We start from the raw sequence: 23402 nt of genomic DNA on the forward strand, positions 1-23402 counted from the left end.
ATCGACATGTCCGATGTTTGTTATCATTGCCAGTTGCGTGGCGTATTGCGGTGCAGCGTCATACATTCGTCCATCGGCCGCAAAAGTTTACAATTCTAAATTTTCCATCGATACTTGTAAGAATATCTATTTGGGACCAATTTGCATAACTTCTTCGTTGTGTGCGTTTTCTTTTTCCTTTTTTTCCTGGTAGGTCATGAGGGATGGATATAGAAAACTGGGCACCCACGTATTTGGTTAAATATCCTGAAGATCAGAACAGCGCAAAGTATAGGAGAGTGAGAAGAAATGCGGAAGGTAAGAGAGAGGGTGTGTTTAGACACATGTAATATGTGAAATATGTTATGCTGTTGGTGTGCTTCGAGGGCGGAAAGAAAGAAAAGGAGAGCGGGATGGTGAGTAGAGATGGGAGGCTTCTTTGTTCCAAGATGTGATGCTTAACTCTTGAAAAAATGTCATGCGAATTACAAGATATAAAGGATTGTATGTTCTTGATTGGCCTTACGTGTACAACAATGGATGATGAGGACAGATGTGACACACAGTTTAAGCGAATTCTTTGCAGTCATCGAAACTCTACAAGAGGGCGCCATAAAGTTTTAATCATGACCTCGAAAAAATCGAGCTGCGACCACAGAACTTGGTGATTCACACTTTGCCCAAAGATGCGTTGCTTGGCGGAGACCTTGCTTGTAGAAATCTGCATTTTAGCTGTTCAGGAAGCATTCCACCTCAAAAATCATCTCGTCCTCATATTGGCTTGCAATAGTTTTTTCTTTCTAGCAAGGGGAAAGAATTCACTGGGTGCTGGCGTGTCAGGGAAATGCGATGGGGGTGGAGGGGAGGGGATGGGAGATGGAGATGCTCAAATGGTTCAAATGGCTCTAAGCACTATGGGACTTAACATCTGAAGCCATTAGTCCCCTAGACTATCTAACCTAAGGACATCACACACAGCCATGCCCGAGTCAGGATTCGAACCTGCCACCGTAGTAGCAGCGCGGTTCCGGACTGAAGCGCCTAGAACCGCTCGGTCACAGTGGCCGGCGATGGATATGTGTGAGATCAAATTTAATAAGCAAGTAAGCAGCAAGTGTGACTGTGTCCTAAGTGCGTAGAATGAGTTGGAGCGTTTCCGTGAAGCAAAGGTATCGCCTTGCACAGCTGCGCTTGAAGACAGTCTCCCACAACCTGGTCTGGAGATTTCAGTAGTATCCTACTCTGATCGTTTGTCCTTACCGGTATATTCTGATAGTCCTAAGAACACTCAGTGTCACCTTTCCCGATGATGGTTGGGTCTTCGCCATTTTCTGGGGCGGTAAATGCACATGTTTCCACTACTTGCTTTGCTCTTTTGCATTGGAGTCTTTGTGACACACCCATCATTCATCCAGGTTGCTATACGGCTAAAGAATTCATCCCGACCGATGTGATACAGATGTGTAATATGCGCTGATGACTGAGTTTGGTGGGCGTAATGGAATGGATGTGAACAGTCACGGAAACCAGCGTGCGGCGACTTTGTCATGATCGAAATGCCGTGTAAAACGTTGTAAACTGATGCGGGACAGATTTTGACTTTTTGTACTATGTCCTCGATAGTGATGCGCCGGTAGTCGATTCTTCAGAGATGGTTCGCTACGTCTTTCTGCGTCTTTCACATTGGAAGCGTCTGTGCCACTGTATCACATGATAGCGAATTCCTGCCGAACAATGGTACCAACTCAGCAGTCCTTGTCCGCAGCTCGTGGTCGTTCTCGCTTCCCGCGCCCGGGTTCCCGGGTTCGATTCCCGGCGGGGTCAGGGATTTTCTCTGCCTCGTGATGACTGGGTGTTTTGTGCTGTCCTTAGTTAGGTTTAAGTAGTTCTAAGTTCTAGGGGACTGATGAACACAGATGTTAAGTCCCATAGTGCTCAGAGCCATTTGAACTATCAGCAGTCCTTTTTGCAAAATTGTTCCCCATAAAATGAATTTTGCACATTTCATCCCTTCTTTTGCCGCCTCTGCAATGGAGGGCAAATCTGCGGCACCTAGTGTTGAAATCACGCGTTTTTCGTATGGGGCCGCGCGGGATTAGCCGAGCTGTCTCAGGCGCTGCAGTCATGGACTGAGCGGGTAGTCCCGGCGGAGGTTCGAGTCCTCCCTCGGACATGGGTATGTGTTTGTCCTTAGGATAATTTAGGTTAAGTAGTGTGTAAGCTTAGGGACTGATGACAAAAAAATTCAAATGTTCAAATGTGTGTGATATCTTATGGGACTTACCTGCTAAGATCATCAGTCCCTAAGCTTACACACTACGTAAGCTAAATTATCCTAAGGACAAACACACACACCCATGCCCGAGGGAGGACTCGAACCTCCGCCGGGACCAGCCGTGCAGTCTGTGACTGCAGCGCCCTAGACCGCTCGGCCAATCCCGCGCGGCAAAAGGGACTGATGACCTTAGCAGTTAAGTCCCATAAGATTTCACACACATTTGAAAATTTTTCTTATGGGTGGCCGAAGGAAATATTTCAAAAACATCGCCGTTCACCCAACTTACCCAGCGCGATACTCCACTTTATCAACAGGCTGTGTGATTTTGGTTTGGCACCTCTGTCGGCACTCTGGGCCATTAGTACCAGGAGAGTAGACATGCACCTAAGAATATACTGACGGAAAAAAATTGCAGCACCAAAAAATAATTAATATAGCCTAATGAAATTTCGGGCATACATTTGTCTAGGTAAGAGATTAACAGTGCAAGATCACAAGTTAATGTAAGCGTGAGATAAGCCGTTGCAAATGTGAAGTGCTGGTACAATAATAACCGTCAGAATGTTGACTGCAAGCAAGCAGACGAGCAAGCATTGTGTTGTATAGGTGCCGGGTGTCAGTTTGTGGGATGGAGTTCCATGCCTGTTGCACTTGGACGGTCAGTAAAGGGACGGTTGATGCTGGTTGTGGATGACGCTAGAGTTGTCGTCCGATGTTGTCCCACATGTGCTCTGTTGGAGACAGATCTGGTGATCGAACAGGCCAAGGAAACACGTCGACACTCTGTAGAGCATGTTGCATTACAACAGCGCTATGTGGGGAAACACTTCCTGGAATGCTGTTCATGAATGGCAGCACAACAGGTCAGATCACCAGAGCGACGTACAAGTTTGCAGTCAGGGTGGGTGGGATGTCTCCGAGAGTGCTCCCAGTGTTATACGAAATCACTTCCCACACCAGGTGCAGGTCCATCGTGGCTAGCACTCAGTTTGATTGCAAGCCCTGAACCGGCCTCTTTCTAACCAACACACGGCCATCACTGGCGCTGAGGCGGAACTAGCTTTCATTGGAAAATGCAATAGGCCTCCACCCCTCCCTCCACTGAGCTCTCGCTTGACCCACAGAAGTCGCGAATGGCGGTGGTTTCAGGTCAGTGGAATGCACTCTACAAGGCGTCTGGCTCGGAGTTGTCCTTGAAGTAACCGATTTGTAACAGTTCGTTGTGTCACTGTGGTGCGAACTACTGCTCAAATCGTAGTTGCTGTGCGATGCACGAGTCTTGCACCGAATACGATGGTCTTCCCTTGGGCGTTAGCGCCACATGGTCGTCGGGAGCCCGGTCTGCTTGTGACCATACTTTCTTGTGACCACCGCTGCCAGCAATCACGTACAGTGGACAGAAAAAATGGTTCAAATGGCTCTGAGCACTATGGGACTCAACTGCTGAGGTCATAAGTCCCCTAGAACTTAGAACTAGTTAAACCTAACTAACCTATGGACAACACACACATCCATGCCCGAGGGAGGATTCGAACCTGCCACCGTAGCGGTCGCGTGGTTCCAGACTGTAGCGCCAGAACCGCTCGGCCACCAGCGGCCGGCACAGTGGACAGAACCCTGCCAAGTTTTGTTTGCAATATCGTAAGAGGAACATCCAACTTTTCGAAGCTCCACTACACCACCTCGTTTAAACTCAGTCCGGTGTTGATAATAGCGTTTTCGTCGCCTTAAAGGTATTCTTGACTAGCATTAACCCCCCACGTCAAATTTCAAAGGTAACTACCCTCATGACTCTTGTTGTTGTTGTTGTTCTTGTGGTCTTCAGTCCTGAGACTAGTTTGATGCAGCTCTCCATGCTACACTATCCTGTGCAAGCTTCTTCATCTCCCAGTACCTACTGCAACCTACATCCTTCTGAATCTGCTTAGTGTGTTCATATCTTGGTCTCCCGCTACTATTTTTACCCTCCACGCTGCCCTCCAATACTAAATTGGTGATCCCTTGATGCCTCAGAACATGTCCTACCAACCGATCCCTTCTTCTAGTCAAGTTGTACAACAAACTCCTCTTCTCCCCAATTTTATTCAATACCTCCTCATTAGTTATGTATTCTACCCATCTAATCTTCAGCATTCTTCTGTAGCACCACATTTCGAAAGCTTCTATTCGCTTCTTGTCCAAACTATTCATCGTCCATGTTTGTCTTCCATACGTGGCACAGAGCGTTTTTAGAGCAAACTGCATTGAATCCTCATAGTAGCGTTACTAACGCCACTATTATATAACTGGCGCAAAATTTGAATAGACGTCATCTTTCATATGTAGAACCAGACCTTTCAACTTCCATTTACGTCGCTCAACCCCTTCCTGGTGTTGCGATTTTACTTCTGTCAGTCTACAGTGCGCAACAAAATTAGAGGATCTTTCATCCGAAACCACGTAATTGTCTCCCGTGGCGACGCATACGTTTGAAGTTTCGATCAAAGGTGCCTACAATCTCCCTCTGCAGAAAGTTATTGCAGTGCGTCTGTTGTTGAGAAGTATGATGCAATGTTCCTTCGCACAAGCATACATTGTATCGTATTTCAAAACAACACAGGTACTGAAATATCGTATTTTTCTGCCGACACTGGCAAGCGAGTTTCAATTAAAATTTTATGTAATGAATGTACAAGTGCAGGCTGTAGACATGTGGTTGACTGCATATGGAAGTTTTGGTCTGGCGTGAGTCGTGCTAGCATAACCTAATGGTAAGGCGACAGCTCTCGATGAGCGGTAAATCTTGGTTCGGGTCCCGGTCTGGCAAAAAGTTTCGTTACCATCTGTAGGCAGCCGCAAAACGCGCGGTAAGTTCTGCGCTACCTCGCTCCTTCCACAGTCCAAACGAAGGCATATCACTCGTTGCAAAGAAAGGTCGTTTGAAATTAAAGTACATACATGATTGGTAAAAGTGGACTGTTTTTGTAGGCTGTATTGAGAAACACAGAGACAGAAGCGTGCGCGCTGCTTGGCGGTCACGGCGCGCTCTGGTCCCGGCCAGTTCGGCCGTGCATTGTGTGGACGGGCGGGCAGAAAAAGTCCTTACCTGCAGCGAGCGTCCGGTCGCTACATCTACATCTACATCTACATACATACTCCGCAATCCACCATACGGTGCGTGGCGGAGGGTACCTCGTACCACAACTAGCATCTTCTCTCCCTGTTCCACTCCCAAACAGAACGAGGGAAAAATGACTGCCTATATGCCTCTGTACGAGACCTAATCTCTCTTATCTTATCTTTGTGGTCTTTCCGCGAAATATAAGTTGGCGGCAGTAAAATTGTACTGCAGTCAGCCTCAAATGCTGGTTCTCTAAATTTCCTCAGTAGCGATTCACGAAAAGAACGCCTCCTTTCCTCTAGAGACTCCCACCCGTCTTCCTGAATCATTTCCGTAACACTCGCGTGATGATCAAACCTACCAGTAACAAATCTAGCAGCCCGCCTCTGAATTGCTTCTATGTCCTCCCTCAATCCGACCTGATAGGGATCCCAAATGCTCGAGCAGTACTCAAGAATAGGTCGTATTAGTGTTTTATAAGCGGTCTCCTTTACAGATGAACCACATCTTCCCAAAATTCTACCAATGAACCGTGGACGACTATGCGCCTTCCCCACAACTGCCATTACATGCTTGTCCCACTTCATATCGCTCTGCAGTGTTACGCCCAAATATTTAATCGACGTGGCTGTGTCAAGCTCTACACTACTAATGGAGTATTCAAACATTACAGGATTCTTTTTCCTATTCATCTGCATTAATTTACATTTATCTATATTTAGAGTTAGCTGCCATTCTTTACACCAATGACAAATCCTGTCCAAGTCATGTTGTATCCTCCTACAGTCACTCAACGACGACACCTTCCCGTACACCACAGCATCATCAGCAAACAGCCGCACATTGCTATCCACCCTATCCAAAAGATCATTTATGTAGATAGAAAACAACAGCGGACCTACCACACTTCCCTGGGGCACTCCAGATGATACCCTCACCTCCGATGAACACTCACCATTGAGGACAAGGTACTGGGTTCTATTACTTAAGAAGTCTTCGAGCCACTCACATATTTGGAAACCCTTTTGGCACGTTGCACCAATACAGAACACCGTCTTTCCATTATACAGCTGGATGTTGTCCACATTGGTGACTGTGAATAAATTTCATGTATTCCGCTGTAATGATGCAAAAGCGTGGCACACTGCAACGTCAACCTCGAACTCAGCGACGCTTCAAATAGCAAGGTCAGATTTCGTCGAACGTTTTTGAACTGTCCCTAGTGTTTCCACCCTTACCAGAGCGAAAGCTTCAGTCCCACTGGACTCCAAAGGTTCCAAAGCACGTCTGACCTGGTGAGCGGCGACGTGTCTGAAATGTTTCCCTCGACCGCCTGACACTGCATACCCTAAATCCCAAATCGACAAAGGATAAAAGAAAAACATATCCATTCAAAAACGCATATAAAAAGTCGCTTCACGTCTTCCGTAGAGACTCTCTCCATTCCTTCCAAATGAACACTGTAAATGTAGACTAGTTGTGGTTTGAATTCCAAGAAAGAGTATCGATAGCAATTGAGAGATTTATACCAATTGAATTAACAAACGAAGGCACTGATCGCCAATGGTACAGAGAGCAGATCAGAACACTGTTGTAGAAACAACGAAAACAGCATGCCACATATAAACGAACGCTAAATCCCCGAGATTGGCGATCTTTTAAAAAAATGGTTCAAAAGGCTCTCAGCACTACAGGACTTAACTTCTGAGGTCATCAGTCCCCTAGAACTTAGAACTACTTAAACCTAACTAACCTAAGAACATCACACACATCCATGCCCGAGGCAGGGTTCGAACCTGCGACCGTAGCGGTCGTGCGGTTCCAGACTGTAGCGCTTAGAACCGCTCGGCCACTCCGGCCGGCCACGCGATCTTTTACAGATGGTTAAAATGGCTCTGAGCACTACAGGACTTAACTGCTGAGGTCATCAGTCCCCATAGAACTTAGAACTACTTAAACCTAACTAACCTAAGGACATCACACACATCCATGCCCGTGGTAGGGTTCGAACCTGCGACCGTGGCAGTCGCGCGGTTCCAGACTGTAGCGCCTAGAACCGCTCGGTCACCGCGGCCGGCTCTTTTACTGAAGCTCGAAATTTAGCGCGGACTACAATACGAGATGCTTACAATATTTTCCGCAACGAAATTTTGTCTCGAAACATGACAAAAGCTCCAGATAGATTCTGCTCGCGTGTAAAGTATGCTAGCGGCAAGACATAATAAACGTCTTCTGAGTGCGATAGCAAAACGTGTACTGTCGATAATAGTGCTGCTAAAGCAAGGTTACTAAACACAGCATTTCGAAATTCCTTCGCCAAAGAAGACGAAGCAAATATTCCAACTTAGAATCAAGAACAGCTGCCAACATGAGTAACTTAAAAGTAGATATCCTTCGTGCGGTGAACTAAGTTAAATCACTTAATAAAAGCAAGTCTTCCGGTCCAGATTCTATTTCAATTAGGTTACTTTCAGAATATGCTGATGCAATAGCTCCATACTTAACAACCATATACAAGCGCTTTCTCGACGAAAGGTTCGTACTCAAAGACTAGAAAGTTGCACCAATATACAAGAAAGGCAATAGGAGTAATGCACTAAATTATAGGCCGGTATCATGAACGTCGATATGCAGTAAGATTTTTGAACATATACACTCCTGGAAATTGAAATAAGAACACCGTGAATTCATTGTCCCAGGAAGGGGAAACTTTATTGACACATTCCTGGGGTCAGATACATCACATGATCACACTGACAGAACCACAGGCACATAGACACAGGCAACAGAGCATGCACAATGTCGGCACTAGTACAGTGTATATCCACCTTTCGCAGCAATGCAGGCTGCTATTCTCCCATGGAGACGATCGTAGAGATGCTGGATGTAGTCCTGTGGAACGGCTTGCCATGCCATTTCCACCTGGCGCCTCAGTTGGACCAGCGTTCGTGCTGGACGTGCAGACCGCGTGAGACGACGCTTCATCCAGTCCCAAACATGCTCAATGGGGGACAGATACGGAGATCTTGCTGGCCAGGGTAGTTGACTTACACCTTCTAGAGCACGTTGGGTGGCACGGGATACATGCGGACGTGCATTGTCCTGTTGGAACAGCAAGTTCCCTTGCCGGTCTAGGAATGGTAGAACGAGGGGTTCGATGACGGTTTGGATGTACCGTGCACTATTCAGTGTCCCCTCGACGATCACCAGTGGTGTACGGCCAGTGTAGGAGATCGCTCCCCACACCATGATGCCGGGTGTTGGCCCTGTGTGCCTCGGTCGTATGCAGTCCTGATTGTGGCGCTCACCTGCACGGCGCCAAACACGCATACGACCATCATTGGCACCAAGGCAGAAGCGACTCTCATCGCTGAAGACGACACGTCTCCATTCGTCCCTCCATTCACGCCTGTCGCGACACCACTGGAGGCGGGCTGCACGATGTTGGGGCGTGAGCGGAAGACGGCCTAACGGTGTGCGGGACCGTAGCCCAGCTTCATGGAGACGGTTGCGAATGGTCCTCGCCGATACCCCAGGAGCAACAGTGTCCCTAATTTGCTGGGAAGTGGCGGTGCGGTCCCCTACGGCACTGCGTAGGATCCTACGGTCTTGGCGTGCATCCGTGCGTCGCTGCGGTCCGGTCCCAGGTCGTCGGGCACGTGCACCTTCCGCCGACCACTGGCGACAACATCGATGTACTGTGGAGACCTCACGCCCCACGTGTTGAGCAATTCGGCGGTACGTCCACCCGGCCTCCCGCATGCCCACTATACGCCCTCGCTCAAAGTCCGTCAACTGCACATACGGTTCACGTCCACGCTGTCGCGGCATGCTACCAGTGTTAAAGACTGCGATGGAGCTCCGTATGCCACGGCAAACTGGCTGACACTGACGGCGGCGGTGCACAAATGCTGCGCAGCTAGCGCCATTCGACGGCCAACACCGCGGTTCCTGGTGTGTCCGCTGTGCCGTGCGTGTGATCATTGCTTGTACAGCCCTCTCGCAGTGTCCGGAGCAAGTATGGTGGGTCTGACACACCGGTGTCAGTGTGTTCTTTTTTCCATTTCCAGGAGTGTATTATGTTCGAACATCATGAATTATCTCGAACAGAGCGGTCTGTTGACATACAGTCAACTGTGGTCTAGAAAACATCGTTCTCGTGAAACACAAGTAGCTCTTTACTCGCACAAAGTGTTGAGTGCTGTTGACAAGGGATTTGAAATTGATTCGGTCTAAGGCGTTGCAGACTGTGCGGCTGGTCCCGGCGGAGGGTCAAGTCCTCTCTCGGGCATGGGTGTGTGTGTTTGTCCTTAGGATAATTTAGGTTAAGCAGCGTGTAAGCTTAGGGACTGATGACCTTAACAGTTAAGTTCCATAAGATTTCGCGCACATTTGGACATTTTTTGAAATTGATTCCGTGTTTTTAGATTTCTAGGAGGCTTTTGACACCGTACCTCACAAGCGGCTTGTAATAAAATTGCGTGTTTATAGAATATGGTGTCAGTCATGCGACTGAATTCGTGGTTTTCTGTCAGGGAGGTCACTGTTCGTAGTAACTGACGGAAGGCCGTCGAGTAAAATAGAACTGATTTCTAGCGTTCTCCAAGGTAGTGTTACAGTCCTCTGCTGTTCCTCATCTATATAAACGATTTAGCAGATAATCTGAGCAGTCGTCTTATTTTACAGATGGTACTGTCGTTTGTCGTCTATTAGTCATCAGAAGATCAAAGCCTTTAGGTAAGATATCTGTATGTTTCGAAAATTGACATTTGACACTAAATAATGAAAATTGTGTGGTCATTCACACGAGCGCTAACAGGAATCCGTTCAACTTCGGTTACACGATAAATCAATCAAATCTAAAGGCCATGAATTCAACTAAGTACTTACGAATTACAATCACGAACAACTTAAACTGGAGAGAACACATAGTAAATGTTATGGGTAAGGTGAACCAAAGACTGCGTTTTACTGGCCGAACACTTAGAAGATGCAACTTCTACTAAAGAGACCGCCTGTACCAAGCTTGTCCATCCTCTCTGGGTGTGCTGCTAAGCCGTGTGGGATCCTTAACAGATAGGATTAACGGAGTACATCCAGAACGTTTTGTTTTATCGAGAAACAGAGGAGAGAGCGTCACGGACATGATACAAGACGTGGGGTGGACATCATTAAAACAAAGGCGTTTTTTGCGGCCGCGGGATCCTCCCACGAAATTTCAATCACCAGCTTTTTCCTACGAACGCGAAAATATTTTGCTGAGGCAGACGTACATAGAGAGAAATGTTTATTACAATAAAATAAGGGAAATCAGAGTTCGCATGGATAGAAACAGGTGTTCATTTTTTCAGCAAGCTGTTCGAGAGTGGAATAATGGAGGTTCGATGGATCCCTCTGCCAGGCACTGAAGAGTGATTTGCAGAGTAGCCATGCAGCTGTAACTATAGATGCATTCAAAAACCGCGTGAATTCAAGGCTGGGTGTCGCGTTTCTGACCTCCATTGCAGAGGGGCAAAAGAAGGGGGAAATGTTGAATAAGAGGGGTGTGACGACCTTCCATCGTGTGAGAGGTGCACGGTGGCGTTTGGCCGATTTGTTGTAAAATTTGGTGCCAATGTGACACCATTAACCCATCTGAAGGCTCACTTGAACTTCTGAACTGTGGTCTCTTTTCCGCATTTGTTGACACCTTGCTGTTTGAAGGGTCGCTGAGCCTGAGGGTGACGTCGCAGGGCGCCACTCTTCTGCACCACTACAGATGGAGATCATAAGCACTGTTCAGCCAAATTTCAAACCTCTCTGCCGGAATGGCAGACAACTGAGGGATTCTGAAAAAGTGATCCTTTAATTTTGTTGCGCAGTGTAAACAACCGGATACACTACTGGCCATTAAAATTGCTACACGACGAAGATGAAGTGCTACAGACGCGAAATTTAACCGACAGGAATAAGATGCTGTGATATGCAAATGATTCGCTTTTCAGAGCATTCACACGAGGTTGGCGTCGGTGGCGACACCTAAAACGTGCTGACATGAGGAAAGTTTCCAACCGATTTCTCAGACACAAGCAGCAGTTGATCGGCGTTGCCTGGTGAAACGTTGTTGTGATGCCTCGTGTAAGGAGGAGAAATGCGTATCTTCACGTTTCCGACTTTGATAAAGGTCGGATTGTAGGCTATCGCGACTGCGGTTTATCTTATCGCGACACTGCTACTCGCGTTGGTCGAGATCCAATGACTGTTAGCAGAATATGGAATCGGTGGGTTCAGGAGGGTAATACGGAACGATGTGCTGGATCCCAACGGCCTCGTATCACTAGCAGTCGAGATGACAGGCTTCTTATTCCCATGGCTGTAACGGATCGTGCAGCCAAGTCTCGATCCCTGAGTGAACAGATGGGGACGTTTGCAAGACAACAACCATTTGCACGAACAGTTCGACGACGTTTGCAGCAGCATGGACTATCAGTTCGGAAACTATGGCTGCGGTTACCCTTGACACTGCATCACAGACTGCAATGTTGTACTCAACGACGAACCGGGGTGCACGAATGACAAAACGTCATTTTTTCGGGTTAATGCAGATTCTGTTTACAGCATCATGATGGTCGCATCATGGTTTGGCGACATCGTGGTGAACGCACATTGGAAGATTGTATTCGTCATCGCCATACTGGCGTATCACCCGGCGTGATGTTATGGGGTGCCATTGGTTACACGTCTCGGTCACCTCTTGTTCGCGTTGACGGTACTTTGAACAGTGGACGTTACATTTCAGATGTGTTACGACCCGTGGCTCTACCCTTCATTCGATCCCTGTGAAACCCTACATTTCAGCAGGATAATGCACGACCGCATGCTGCAGGTCCTGTACGGGTCTTTCTGGATACAGAAAATGTTCGACTGCTGCCCTGACCAGCACATTCTCCAGATCTCTCACCAACTGAAAACGTCTGGTTAATGGTGGCCGAGCAACTGGCCCGTCACAATACGCCAGTCATTACTCTTGATGAATTGTGGTATCGTGTTGAAGCTACATGGGCAGCTGTACCTGTACACACCATCGATGCTCTGACTCAATGGCCAGGCGTATCAAGGCCGTTATTACGGCCAGAGGTGGTTGTTCTGGTTACTGATTTCTCACGGTCTATGCACCAAAATTGCGTGAAAATGTAATCACACGTCAGTTCTAGTATAATATATTTGTCCAATGAATACCCGTTTATCATCTGCATTTCTCCTTGGTGTAGCAATTTTAATGGCCTAACTTTCTATTTTCGAGTTGTTAATTAAAACTTTATCATTATCTCTCGTATCCAGTTAAGGATGATGCATATTTTTAATTTACCCCTAGTATGCTAATAAATTAGTGAAAGGAGACGGATCACGCTACAAGGTTTTTAGTATAGTGACTGATGGTGATAAGTGATGTGCAAAGAGTGCTGCGGTACTCACTTCTCCTCGATGTCCTTGGCCTTGTCCCTGACGTCGTGCGCGCTGTGTTCCTCGTCGAAGTACAGCTTCTTGGTCTTATCCACATCCTGCACGCACTGCTGCAGCTCCTTCTGCACGACTACCAGCTGGTCGATGGACTGCAACACAGTGGGAAAGACAATACGCCTTAGCTCAGAGAACGACAAGAGGAGTACAATGTTTGTACGAAGGTTATAGAATACTTGAACAGACAAATAGTTGTGCAGTAAAAATGGTTTCTTAAATGAATTCACTTTTTTTTTATTTTTCCCATTTACTACCCACTAACTTCTACGCACATTTCCCGTCTAATGAAGACTCTTTGTATCGCCTGAGCGAAGAATTCATTACCGCTACATTGCCAGTTAACTTGATGCCACAAAAAACTTCTTTCATCAGACCAAACAGATAAAAATCGGAAATGGGCAAGATTAAGTCTGTGCAGAGAATGAGGCAGTAGCTCCCAACCGGTTTTGCTAATAGTTTCCAGCGTAATTTCTGCCGTATGAGGCCGAGTATTGTCTTTAAGAGGAAGTGTAGGGTTATTCACTAGTTCCTCCGAAGATGACTGCAAAAAACGACAAGACACACAAAAAACAGACACATATCACTAGACAGAGTCTCTACAAGCGTTAACTCACTTTATGCCTACCGTTTGTGACACGGCAAACGCATTACAAGCAAGCAATTCTTTCATCACTGCTGCCACCTACGAAGACAAAGCGGCAGCAGCCCGCTTTGGAAATTTGATCACCTGCAAGAGCGAACTAATTCGATGCCAATCTGTCTACGTGTTCTGACACGTCTGTCCTCTGGTGGTGCGATCTGCAACTACCCAACGGCAAGTAGTACTAATCTAAATATGCAAATAGGCTCTTCCCAGTGAAGTGTGTCATTATTCTACGTGTTTCGTCATTTCTGCATAGTCGTCTTCTGAAGTCCTAGAGATGGTGATTGTAATTAAAGTGCAGCTACTCACGGAGGGCCATAATTATCGTATATCAGCGAAACTGGTAGATATTCTAATACGTTAATGCGGAACCGATTTACTCTGGAAAAAATTAGTTCTAATATTGGCCACTAGGTGCAAAGCTGGCGCTGCACAGCATCTCGTCAACGTTTCCGGTGTTCATACGAGGACAGTTCAATAAGTAATGCAACACAGTTTTTTTCTGAAACAGGGGTTGTTTTATTCAGCATTGAAATACACCAGGTTATTCCCCAATCTTTTAGCTACACAACACTATTTTTCAACGTAATCTCCATTCAATGCTACGGCCTTACGCCACCTTGAAATGAGGGCCTGTATGCCTGCACGGTACCATTCCACTGGTCGATGTCGGAGCCAACGTCGTACTGCATCAATAACTTCTTCATCATCCGCGTAGTGCCTCCCACGGATTGCCTCCTTCATTGGGCCAAACATATGGAAATCCGACGGTGCGAGATCGGGGCTGTAGGGTGCATGACGAAGAACAGTCCACTGAAGTTTTGTGAGCTCCTCTCGGGTGCGAAGACTTGTGTGAGGTCTTGCGTTGTCATGAAGAAGGAGAAGTTCGTTCAGATTTTTGTGCCTACGAACACGCTGAAGTCGTTTCTTCAATTTCTGAAGAGTAGCACAATACGCTTCAGAGTTGATCGTTTGACCATGGGGGAGGACATCGAACAGAATAACCCCTTCAGCGTCCCAGAAGACTGTAACAATGACTTTACCGGCTGAGGGTATGGCTTTAAACTTTTTCTTGGTAGGGGAGTGGGTGTGGCGCCACTCCATTGATTGCCGTTTTGTTTCAGGTTCGAAGTGATGAACCCATGTTTCATCGCCTGTAACAATCTTTGACAAGAAATTGTCACCCTCAGCCACATGACGAGCAAGCAATTCCGCACAGATGGTTCTCCTTTGTTCTTTATGGTGTTCGGTTAGACAACGAGGGACCCAGCGGGAACAAACCTTTGAATATTCCAACTGGTGAACAATTGTGACAGCACTACCAACAGAGATGTCAAGTTGAGCACTGAGTTGTTTGATGGTGATCCGTCGATCATCTCGAACGAGTGTGTTCGCACGCTCCGCCATTGCAGGAGTCACAGCTGTGCATGGCCGGCCCGCACGCGGGAGATCAGACAGTCTTGCTTGACCTTGCGGCGATGATGACACACGCTTTGCCCAACGACTCACCGTGCTTTTGTCCACTGCCTATGAATATCTGAGATGCCCTGGTTTTCCGCCAAAAGAAGCTCGATCACTGCCCGTTGTTTGCAACGCACATCCGTTACAGACGCCATTTTAACAGCTCCGTACAGCGCTGCCACCTGTCGGAAGTCAATGAAACTATACGAGACGAAGCGGGAATGTTTGAAAATATTCCACAAGAAATTTCCGGTTTTTTCAACCAAAATTGGCCGAGAAAAAAAATGTGTTGCATTACTTATTGAACTGCCCTCGTATTAAGTGGTTATAACAAAATCAACATTATGCCTTTTCACTTGTTGGACCTTTTCTGCCCACGTATCTTTCCTAATTCTTTACATATGAACCCAGTACTTCTGAATACATTTCAATTATAACCACCACGTCTGAGTGCTACACACTATTGAAAGCGCGTTTCTCCTTCGAAAAATCACGGAAAATCTGAGCAGTGTCGATTCACATGACCTTCTGTGCTGATGGTTGCGTTTCTTAATTTCTTATGGACAGGTGATTCAGGGAGCTTCCACTGTATTCTTTGACGTTTGAGTTTTGTCTCGAAATGAAAAACCAGAGTTTCATGGCAGGTTAATACTGAAACACGTCAGGCTGTAGTGATTCCGTTGTTTCATTTTTATTGCTATTATTCCCTCCTCAACCATCCAGCAATTAGATTCGATTCTCTTTACCCTGCTTAAGTGTTGTAAGATTGTATATTCAGTTTTAGACACAGATGATCGCAGAGGTCATAACGTCCCTCTAAAACTGTCATCCCGATTAATTTCATATGTTGTACTAGGCTGGTAAATTGACCGGCTCTCGAAGAGCCTTGGTAGCGCCGGGTGGACTGTTGACCAGAAGGTACAGCCCTTCTGGTGACTGACTTTCACGAGTTCTAAGAGCTTTCCCGCTGCAGACTGTAGCTCCCCCACCCACTTGTCCAGTGACAGCTGTCAGCCACCCGCCCACTGAGCTTTGCGTGCAGAGCGCCGCTTTGGTGATGCAGGTACTTCTTTCGCAGAGCAGGCGTCAGGCAGACGATCTGCACAAAACAGCCAATGGGAGCGTGGAATGAAGGAATTGTTGAAACTGCAGGAGCCACGTGCCTTTCGTTATGGTCTGTTCTATTGACCGAAACTGCCCTCTGTAGCACTTGCTGGCCACAAGCCACTCTATGCAGACTGGGTGCAACATCACTGGGTATGTAGGAGTGTTAACCCTCTGTTCTTCGTAAGGGAGACACCTTATTTAACTCACTTTCGTCTGGGCGGCGAGTGCGCGACAGAGAATTGCACAAGTCTCTTTGTCGAAATAATGAGGCCACTGACAAAGAATTAGGATGTACATTAAAACTAAAAGTACGCTTTTATTCAAGTGGAAAACGAGTCATATGGAAAAAAGTACGTAAACTATTTATTATATCAAAAGTAACAGCCATAATTGTTACTCCATTTATCCTACTGAGACAGTGAATGTCTTCATGGGGCGGCCCTAGTGGCCGAGCGGTTCTAGGTGCTACAGTCTGGAACCGCGCGACCGCTACGGTCGCAGGTTCGAATCCTGCCTCGGGCATGGATGTGTGTGATGTCCTTAGGTTAGTTAGGATTAAGTAGTTCTAAGTTCTAAGGCACTGATGACCTCAGCAGTTAAGTCCCATAGTGCTCAGAGCCATTTTTGTCTTCATGGAAAAAAGTTTATGGTTGTCTGCGGGACAATGATTGTACACATGCACACCTCTTCGTTCGAAGCAATTCGACTGCCGCGAATGTCTCTCTTTAGGGCTCCAAAAATATGGAAATAGCGTGGGTAGATTTCGGGATTGAATGGAAGATGTGTAAGGTCCTCCCAGCAGAACTTCAGCGACACAGTCAAAACAACCTGGGCAACATGTGAGCGGACATTACGGTCGTTTCACACTTGACCGGTTACCATGTAAATGGCGCCGGTACACGGTTGTCGGGATGTACAGTGTTTGAGACACTTCACACTTTCCCGGTGCCGGCTCCACAGCACACGGTTGCCATGCTGCTGCTTTGGCAATCCGGTAACTCACACGGCAACAGCCGGCCGCCGGAGATGACAAACGATCCGACCAATCGCATCTACATCTGCATCTACATCTACATCCATACTCCGAAAGCCACCTGACGGTGTGTGGCGGAGGGTACCTTGAGTACCTCTATCGGTTCTCCCTTCTATTCCAGTCTCGTATTGTTCGTGGAAAGAAGGATTGTCGGTATGTCTTTGTGTGGGCTCTAATCTCTCTCATTTTATCCTCATGGTCTCTTCGCGAGATATACGTAGGAGGGAGCAATATACTGCTTGACTCCTCGGTGAAGGTATGTTCTCGAAACTTCAACAAAAGCCCGTACCGAGCTACTGAGCGTCTCTCTTGCGGAGTCTTCCACTGGAGTTTATCTATCATCTCCGCAACGAATGATCCTGTAACGAAGCGCGCTGCCCTCCGTTGGATCTTCTCTATCTCTTGTATCAACCCTATCTGGTACGGATCCCACACTGGTGAGCAGTATTCAAGCAGTGGGCGAACAAGTGTACTGTAACCTACTTCTTTTGTTTTCGCATTGCATTTCCTTATGATTCTTCCAATGAATCTCAGTCTGGCATCTGCTTTACCAACGATCAACTTTATATGATCATTCCATTTTAAATCACTCCTAATGCGTACTCAAAGATAATTTATGGAATTAACTGCTTCCAGTTGCTGACCTGCTATATTGTAGCTAAATGATAAGGGGTCTTTCTTTCTATGTATTCGCAGCACATTACATTTGTCTACATTGAGATTCAATTGCCATTCCCTGCACCATGCGTCAATTCGCTGCAGATCCTCCTGCATTTCAGTACACTTTTCCATTGTTACAACCTCTCGATATACTACAGCATCATCCGCATAAAGCATCAGTGAACTTTCGACGTCATCCACAAGGTCATTTATGTACACTCCTGGAAATTGAAATAAGAACACCGTGAATTCATTGTCCCAGGAAGGGGAAACTTTATTGACACATTCCTGGGGTCAGATACATCACATGATCACACTGACAGAACCACAGGCACATAGACACAGGCAACAGAGCATGCACAATGTCGGCACTAGTACAGTGTATATCCACCTTTCGCAGCAATGCAGGCTGCTATTCTCCCATGGAGACGATCGTAGAGATGCTGGATGTAGTCCTGTGGAACGGCTTGCCATGCCATTTCCACCTGGCGCCTCAGTTGGACCAGCGTTCGTGCTGGACGTGCAGACCGCGTGAGACGACGCTTCATCCAGTCCCAAACATGCTCAATGGGGGACAGATCCGGAGATCTTGCTGGCCAGGGTAGTTGACTTACACCTTCTAGAGCACGTTGGGTGGCACGGGATACATGCGGACGTGCATTGTCCTGTTGGAACAGCAAGTTCCCTTGCCGGTCTAGGAATGGTAGAACGATGGGTTCGATGACGGTTTGGATGTACCGTGCACTATTCAGTGTCCCCTCGACGATCACCAGTGGTGTACGGCCAGTGTAGGAGATCGCTCCCCACACCATGATGCCGGGTGTTGGCCCTGTGTGCCTCGGTCGTATGCAGTCCTGATTGTGGCGCTCACCTGCACGGCGCCAAACACGCATACGACCATCATTGGCACCAAGGCAGAAGCGACTCTCATCGCTGAAGACGACACGTCTCCATTCGTCCCTCCATTCACGCCTGTCGCGACACCACTGGAGGCGGGCTGCACGATGTTGGGGCGTGAGCGGAAGACGGCCTAACGGTGTGCGGTACCGTAGCCCAGCTTCATGGAGACGGTTGCGAATGGTCCTCGCCGATACCCCAGGAGCAACAGTGTCCCTAATTTGCTGGGAAGTGGCGGTGCGGTCCCCTACGGCACTGCGTAGGATCCTGCGGTCTTGGCGTGCATCCGTGCGTCGCTGCGGTCCGGTCCCAGGTCGACGGGCACGTGCACCTTCCGCCGACCACTGGCGACAACATCGATGTACTGTGGAGACCTCACGCCCCACGTGTTGAGCAATTCGGCGGTACGTCCACCCGGCCTCCCGCATGCCCACTATACGCCCTCGCTCAAAGTCCGTCAACTGCACATACGGTTCACGTCCACGCTGTCGCGGCATGCTACCAGTGTTAAAGACTGCGATGGAGCTCCGTATGCCACGGCAAACTGGCTGACACTGACGGCGGCGGTGCACAAATGCTGCGCAGCTAGCGCCATTCGACGGCCAACACCGCGGTTCCTGGTGTGTCCGCTGTGCCGTGCGTGTGATCATTGCTTGTACAGCCCTCTCGCAGTGTCCGGAGCAAGTATGGTGGGTCTGACACACCGGTGTGAATGTGCTCTTTTTTCCATTTCCAGGAGTGTATATTGTGAATAGCAACGGTCCTACGACACTCCCCTGCAGCACACCTGAAATCACTCTTACTTCGGAATTCTCTCCATTGAGAATGACATGCTGCGTTCTGTTATCTAGGACCTCTTCAATCCAATCACACAATTGGTCTGATAGTCCATATGCTCTTACTTTGTTCATTAAAAGACTGTGGGGAACTACATCGAACGCCTTGTGGAAGTCAAGAAACACGGCATCTACCTGGGAACCCGTGTCTATGGCCCTATGAGTCTCGCGGAGGAATAGCGCGAGCTGGGTTTCACACGATCATCTTTTTCGAAACCCATGCTGATTCCTACAGAGTAATTTCTAGTCTCCAGAAAAGTCATTATACTCGAACATAATACGTGTTCCAAAATTCTACAACTGATAAACGTTAGAGATATAGGTGTATAGTTCTGCACACCTATTCGACGTCCCTTCTTGAAAACGGGGATGATCTGTGCCCTTTTCCAATCCTTTGGAACGCCACGCTCTTCTAGAGACCTACGGTACACCGCTGCAAGAAGGGGGGCAAGTTCCTTCGCGTACTGTGTGTAGGGGCTACGATAGATTGGCGTTCTCGTCTGTTGTTGTAGTCTCCAGTACTTTTGTGTTCTTTCGTGTTAAATTATACTTGTTGTCATGTGTTTTCATCATGAAGGATGTTAAAACATTGTAGAAACCAACATTACGTAAAACCAAAGGAAGTAACCGAGACCCAGTTCAACTTTAAGTAATTGGTGCCTTGAAGCAAAAACCGGATAGCACTGGAACGCAAGCAGGAAGCGGCCGCTTGCCGAGTAATGGTCGCGTAATTGCGGGTGGAGGGCCGCTTTTCAATGGTATAATGCCGTCCTTAGACAATTCTGGGGTGATGAAATAGTGAAATTCCATCTGAGGGTGTCACAAATCGTTTCCGAAATAAAAAAAAAGCAAAAACGCCAGTAAATGCAAGTGTGGATAGTATGACCACAGCCACCATTCAGCACATGGAAGCCACCACAGTCCCGTTACAGCCTTAGCAGCGAGCGGTTCCGGACTGAAGCCCCTAGAACCGCTCGGCCACCGCGGCCGCCAGTATTGTGACATTTCATGGAGCAGCCACTGTCCCACGCTCCTGAACCCAGGATGGAGTTACATTTAAGTAAAGGAAATGACCAGTAGCGGTACAGGGTACCCCCCCCCCCCCCCTTCCGCCACGAGCCGTACGGTTTCTTGCGGAGGGTGGATGTAGATGTAGATGAAGAACCATCTCGTTCCATACAGATCGGAGACACTACGATTTGTCGATGCCTAAAAGGTAGACACCATGGGAATCAGGACGCCTTCTTTCCAGGAAAATGACCATAGGTTTGCTCGCACTTGTCTGAGCTGCAACATTTTTCGCGAGTCTTAATCTATACCAGATTGTTAACATTTTGTTTACACTTGCATAATTCAGAAATTGGCTGGAGGGTAAATAAAATTTTCGGAGGATGGAGGGCAAGGCTTGTTACGCTGCATCGCAGTGGGAGCTCTTTTAATAACATTGCAGATTGGCAAATAGTTTTTGGTGGCTTCTCTGCACAGAGCTCTGGGCAGAGTTACTCTTGTGGGGACTCTTCGGCGGATTTTTGGACAGTGTATTCTCCGAAACCTTTCTACTGGCTCTTCAGCGTGCACTTCTGCCGAGGCACGTCTTCTGCAGATGGCTTTAACCTCGGCATCTGCAACTACTTACGTTGCAGTCAAGCGTCTTGTATCGCGGCCAGTGTGATTGCGGTTTGATATTGTCGGGTCAGTGTTACGCGAATTGTTCTAATTCTTCTAGAGTTTAGGGGATTTTGCTTCGAATTATGTTGTGAAGGATGGCTTGTTCACGACTGAAGTAGTTGGGCTACAGCACGTGTTTCCATTTACCCCACAATTGTCGATGTCCGGGTCGAAATCGTGTGTTTAATCCTTTCCGGTGAAACGAGAGTTTGGTTCCAGATGCTTTCCCCTTCTCTGTCCCGCGCACTGTGCCGCACCGTATTGTTCTCATTTTAACGGAATATTGTACGTAATCTATAGTCCAATATCCTCTTATCTATCGGCTTGGAGAAGTGACGGTTTCAATCATAATTAATGTTTTTGCTTTATTTTAGTCCTTTTTTATAATAATAAGTATGAGTGAAAGTTGAACTATCTTTGGTTAGAATAATTACATGAATCGCTTCACCCTTACGGCACTATGCCCGTACCCAATACGGGCGAGCATTTGTTGGCTGTGTGAACGGCGTTCGTATCCATCTACTGAATACTAATGTAATGTTTTTCATTACACCGTCACCAAGAGAATTATTTGCACTTATAGCCGTTGTACCTTGTGTGCATGTTTCATTACAGAATGATCCTCGAATGTTATTAACGAAACGTCCACCTTGGTTGCTGAGTGGTCAGTACGACGGAAAACCAGGCTGACAGGCCCGGGTTCGATTCCGTGGTGGGCCGGAGATTTTCTCCGTTCAGGGTCTGGGTGCTGTGTTGTCTTAATCATCATCATCTCATCCCCATCGACGCGCAAGTCGTCGAAGTGGCGTCACTTAAGAAACTTGCACTAGGTGACCGGTCTACCCGACGGGAGGCCCTAGCCACACAACATTTCATTTTCATTAACGAAACAAAAGTATCAACTGCGACAGAGAGTATTAATACACTTCGCAAAAGGACTTTCGTAGTCGCTATGCACTTCTTGACGAAAGATGAAATAGCTAACATCAGTTTTAAAAATTCCCTTTGATCGTACCAGGAACCTTAGACTGACAATGTTTACATCCGCGATTAGTTACAGGGGCGGTAGGAAGGGGGGAGGGAGGCTATGGTGGCTATAGCCTCCCCCCCTCCCCAAAGGAGTATCATATTACACTGGATAAAATGACTTCAGAAATAAGCGAATGTATTACCCCAACATATTCAATCTTTTTTTTTATAATTACGTAGCAATATGGGTTGAATTGTATTTCTAACACATTTTAACGAAAGAATAATAGCGGCAAACAGCTTACTATCTAAACCAGTAAATATCATTTAACTTAAAATGGGCGTCTTATTATTTATTAATGCACATTATTTTACCCTGAACCCCAAAACAGTCACCAAAAACTACTTTAGGCAAAACCAAATTTTACCAATTTGTAGGTGGAGGACCCCTACTCTCCTTTTTCGAAGCCATCTTCCATTTCCCCAAACGCGCCGCCCCCCCCCCCCCCCCCCATTAGCCCTCTCCTTTTTTTAAGCCATATTCCATTCCTCCAAACACCCCCCTCCCCTTTAGCCCCCCACCCTCCTTGACCGACTTCTAGAATAGCCTCTGATTAGTTACAATAAACCATTTTTTTCTGGCGATTGTACGCTTGTAGTCCGCTTCCGTATCTGAGTGGTCAGAGTGACTGACTACCACGCAGAGGACCTGGGTTCGACTCCCGGTAGTGTCAGGTATTTTTCCTCGGTCGGAGGACTGGAACGGTGTGTATCCAGCCGTCGAATGCCAACTGAGGAGCTACTTGACCTAGCAGTTGTGGCACCAGCTCTACTAACCCGATAGCAACCGGGACTGCGGTGTGGTGAAGTCGCGGCTCCATACCGCATCCGTATGACGCCATTGGGTGATGGATTATACGATGGTCAGTCGAGCCCAATTCTCCCGTCTGTGGCCAGAATAACGATGATAATTGTATTATTATCGTATGCTTGTAAACGGGTTTTGTCGATCGGATTACACACATCAGCAACTGAATTAGAGATATCCACTGAGTTGGGGAGAGCGAGCTCTCCTGTCGTCACGGTGAGTGGAGCAGTGTGATGTAATTAGAAATTCGTCAGATCCCCTACTGGCCTTCGGTCTGTGGAGCGCAGATCACGGATGACCGATTCAAAGGACAATCAGTTCCCGAGGTTTCGGCATGTAAATGTGTTACCTCGCGTTTAGTATCGCAGCTTACAGTTCTCAACAGCGGCTCAGAGACAAACCT

At 47.3% G+C, this 23402-nt stretch overlaps 1 protein-coding gene across 1 annotated transcript in view; it reads right to left on the minus strand.

Annotated features, from left to right (window-relative positions):
• LOC126481954 (protein nervous wreck) overlaps positions 1-23402 on the minus strand; it is a 724156-nt gene that overhangs the window by 213319 nt on the left and 487435 nt on the right. The window contains exon 6 of the mRNA XM_050105913.1: positions 12813-12949. Coding sequence (XP_049961870.1) covers positions 12813-12949 — 137 coding nt within the window. The remainder of the gene's footprint in view (positions 1-12812; positions 12950-23402) is intronic.

This window comes from Schistocerca serialis, chromosome 5, assembly GCF_023864345.2.
Source record: "Schistocerca serialis cubense isolate TAMUIC-IGC-003099 chromosome 5, iqSchSeri2.2, whole genome shotgun sequence".
Lineage (NCBI taxonomy): Eukaryota > Metazoa > Arthropoda > Insecta > Orthoptera > Acrididae > Schistocerca > Schistocerca serialis.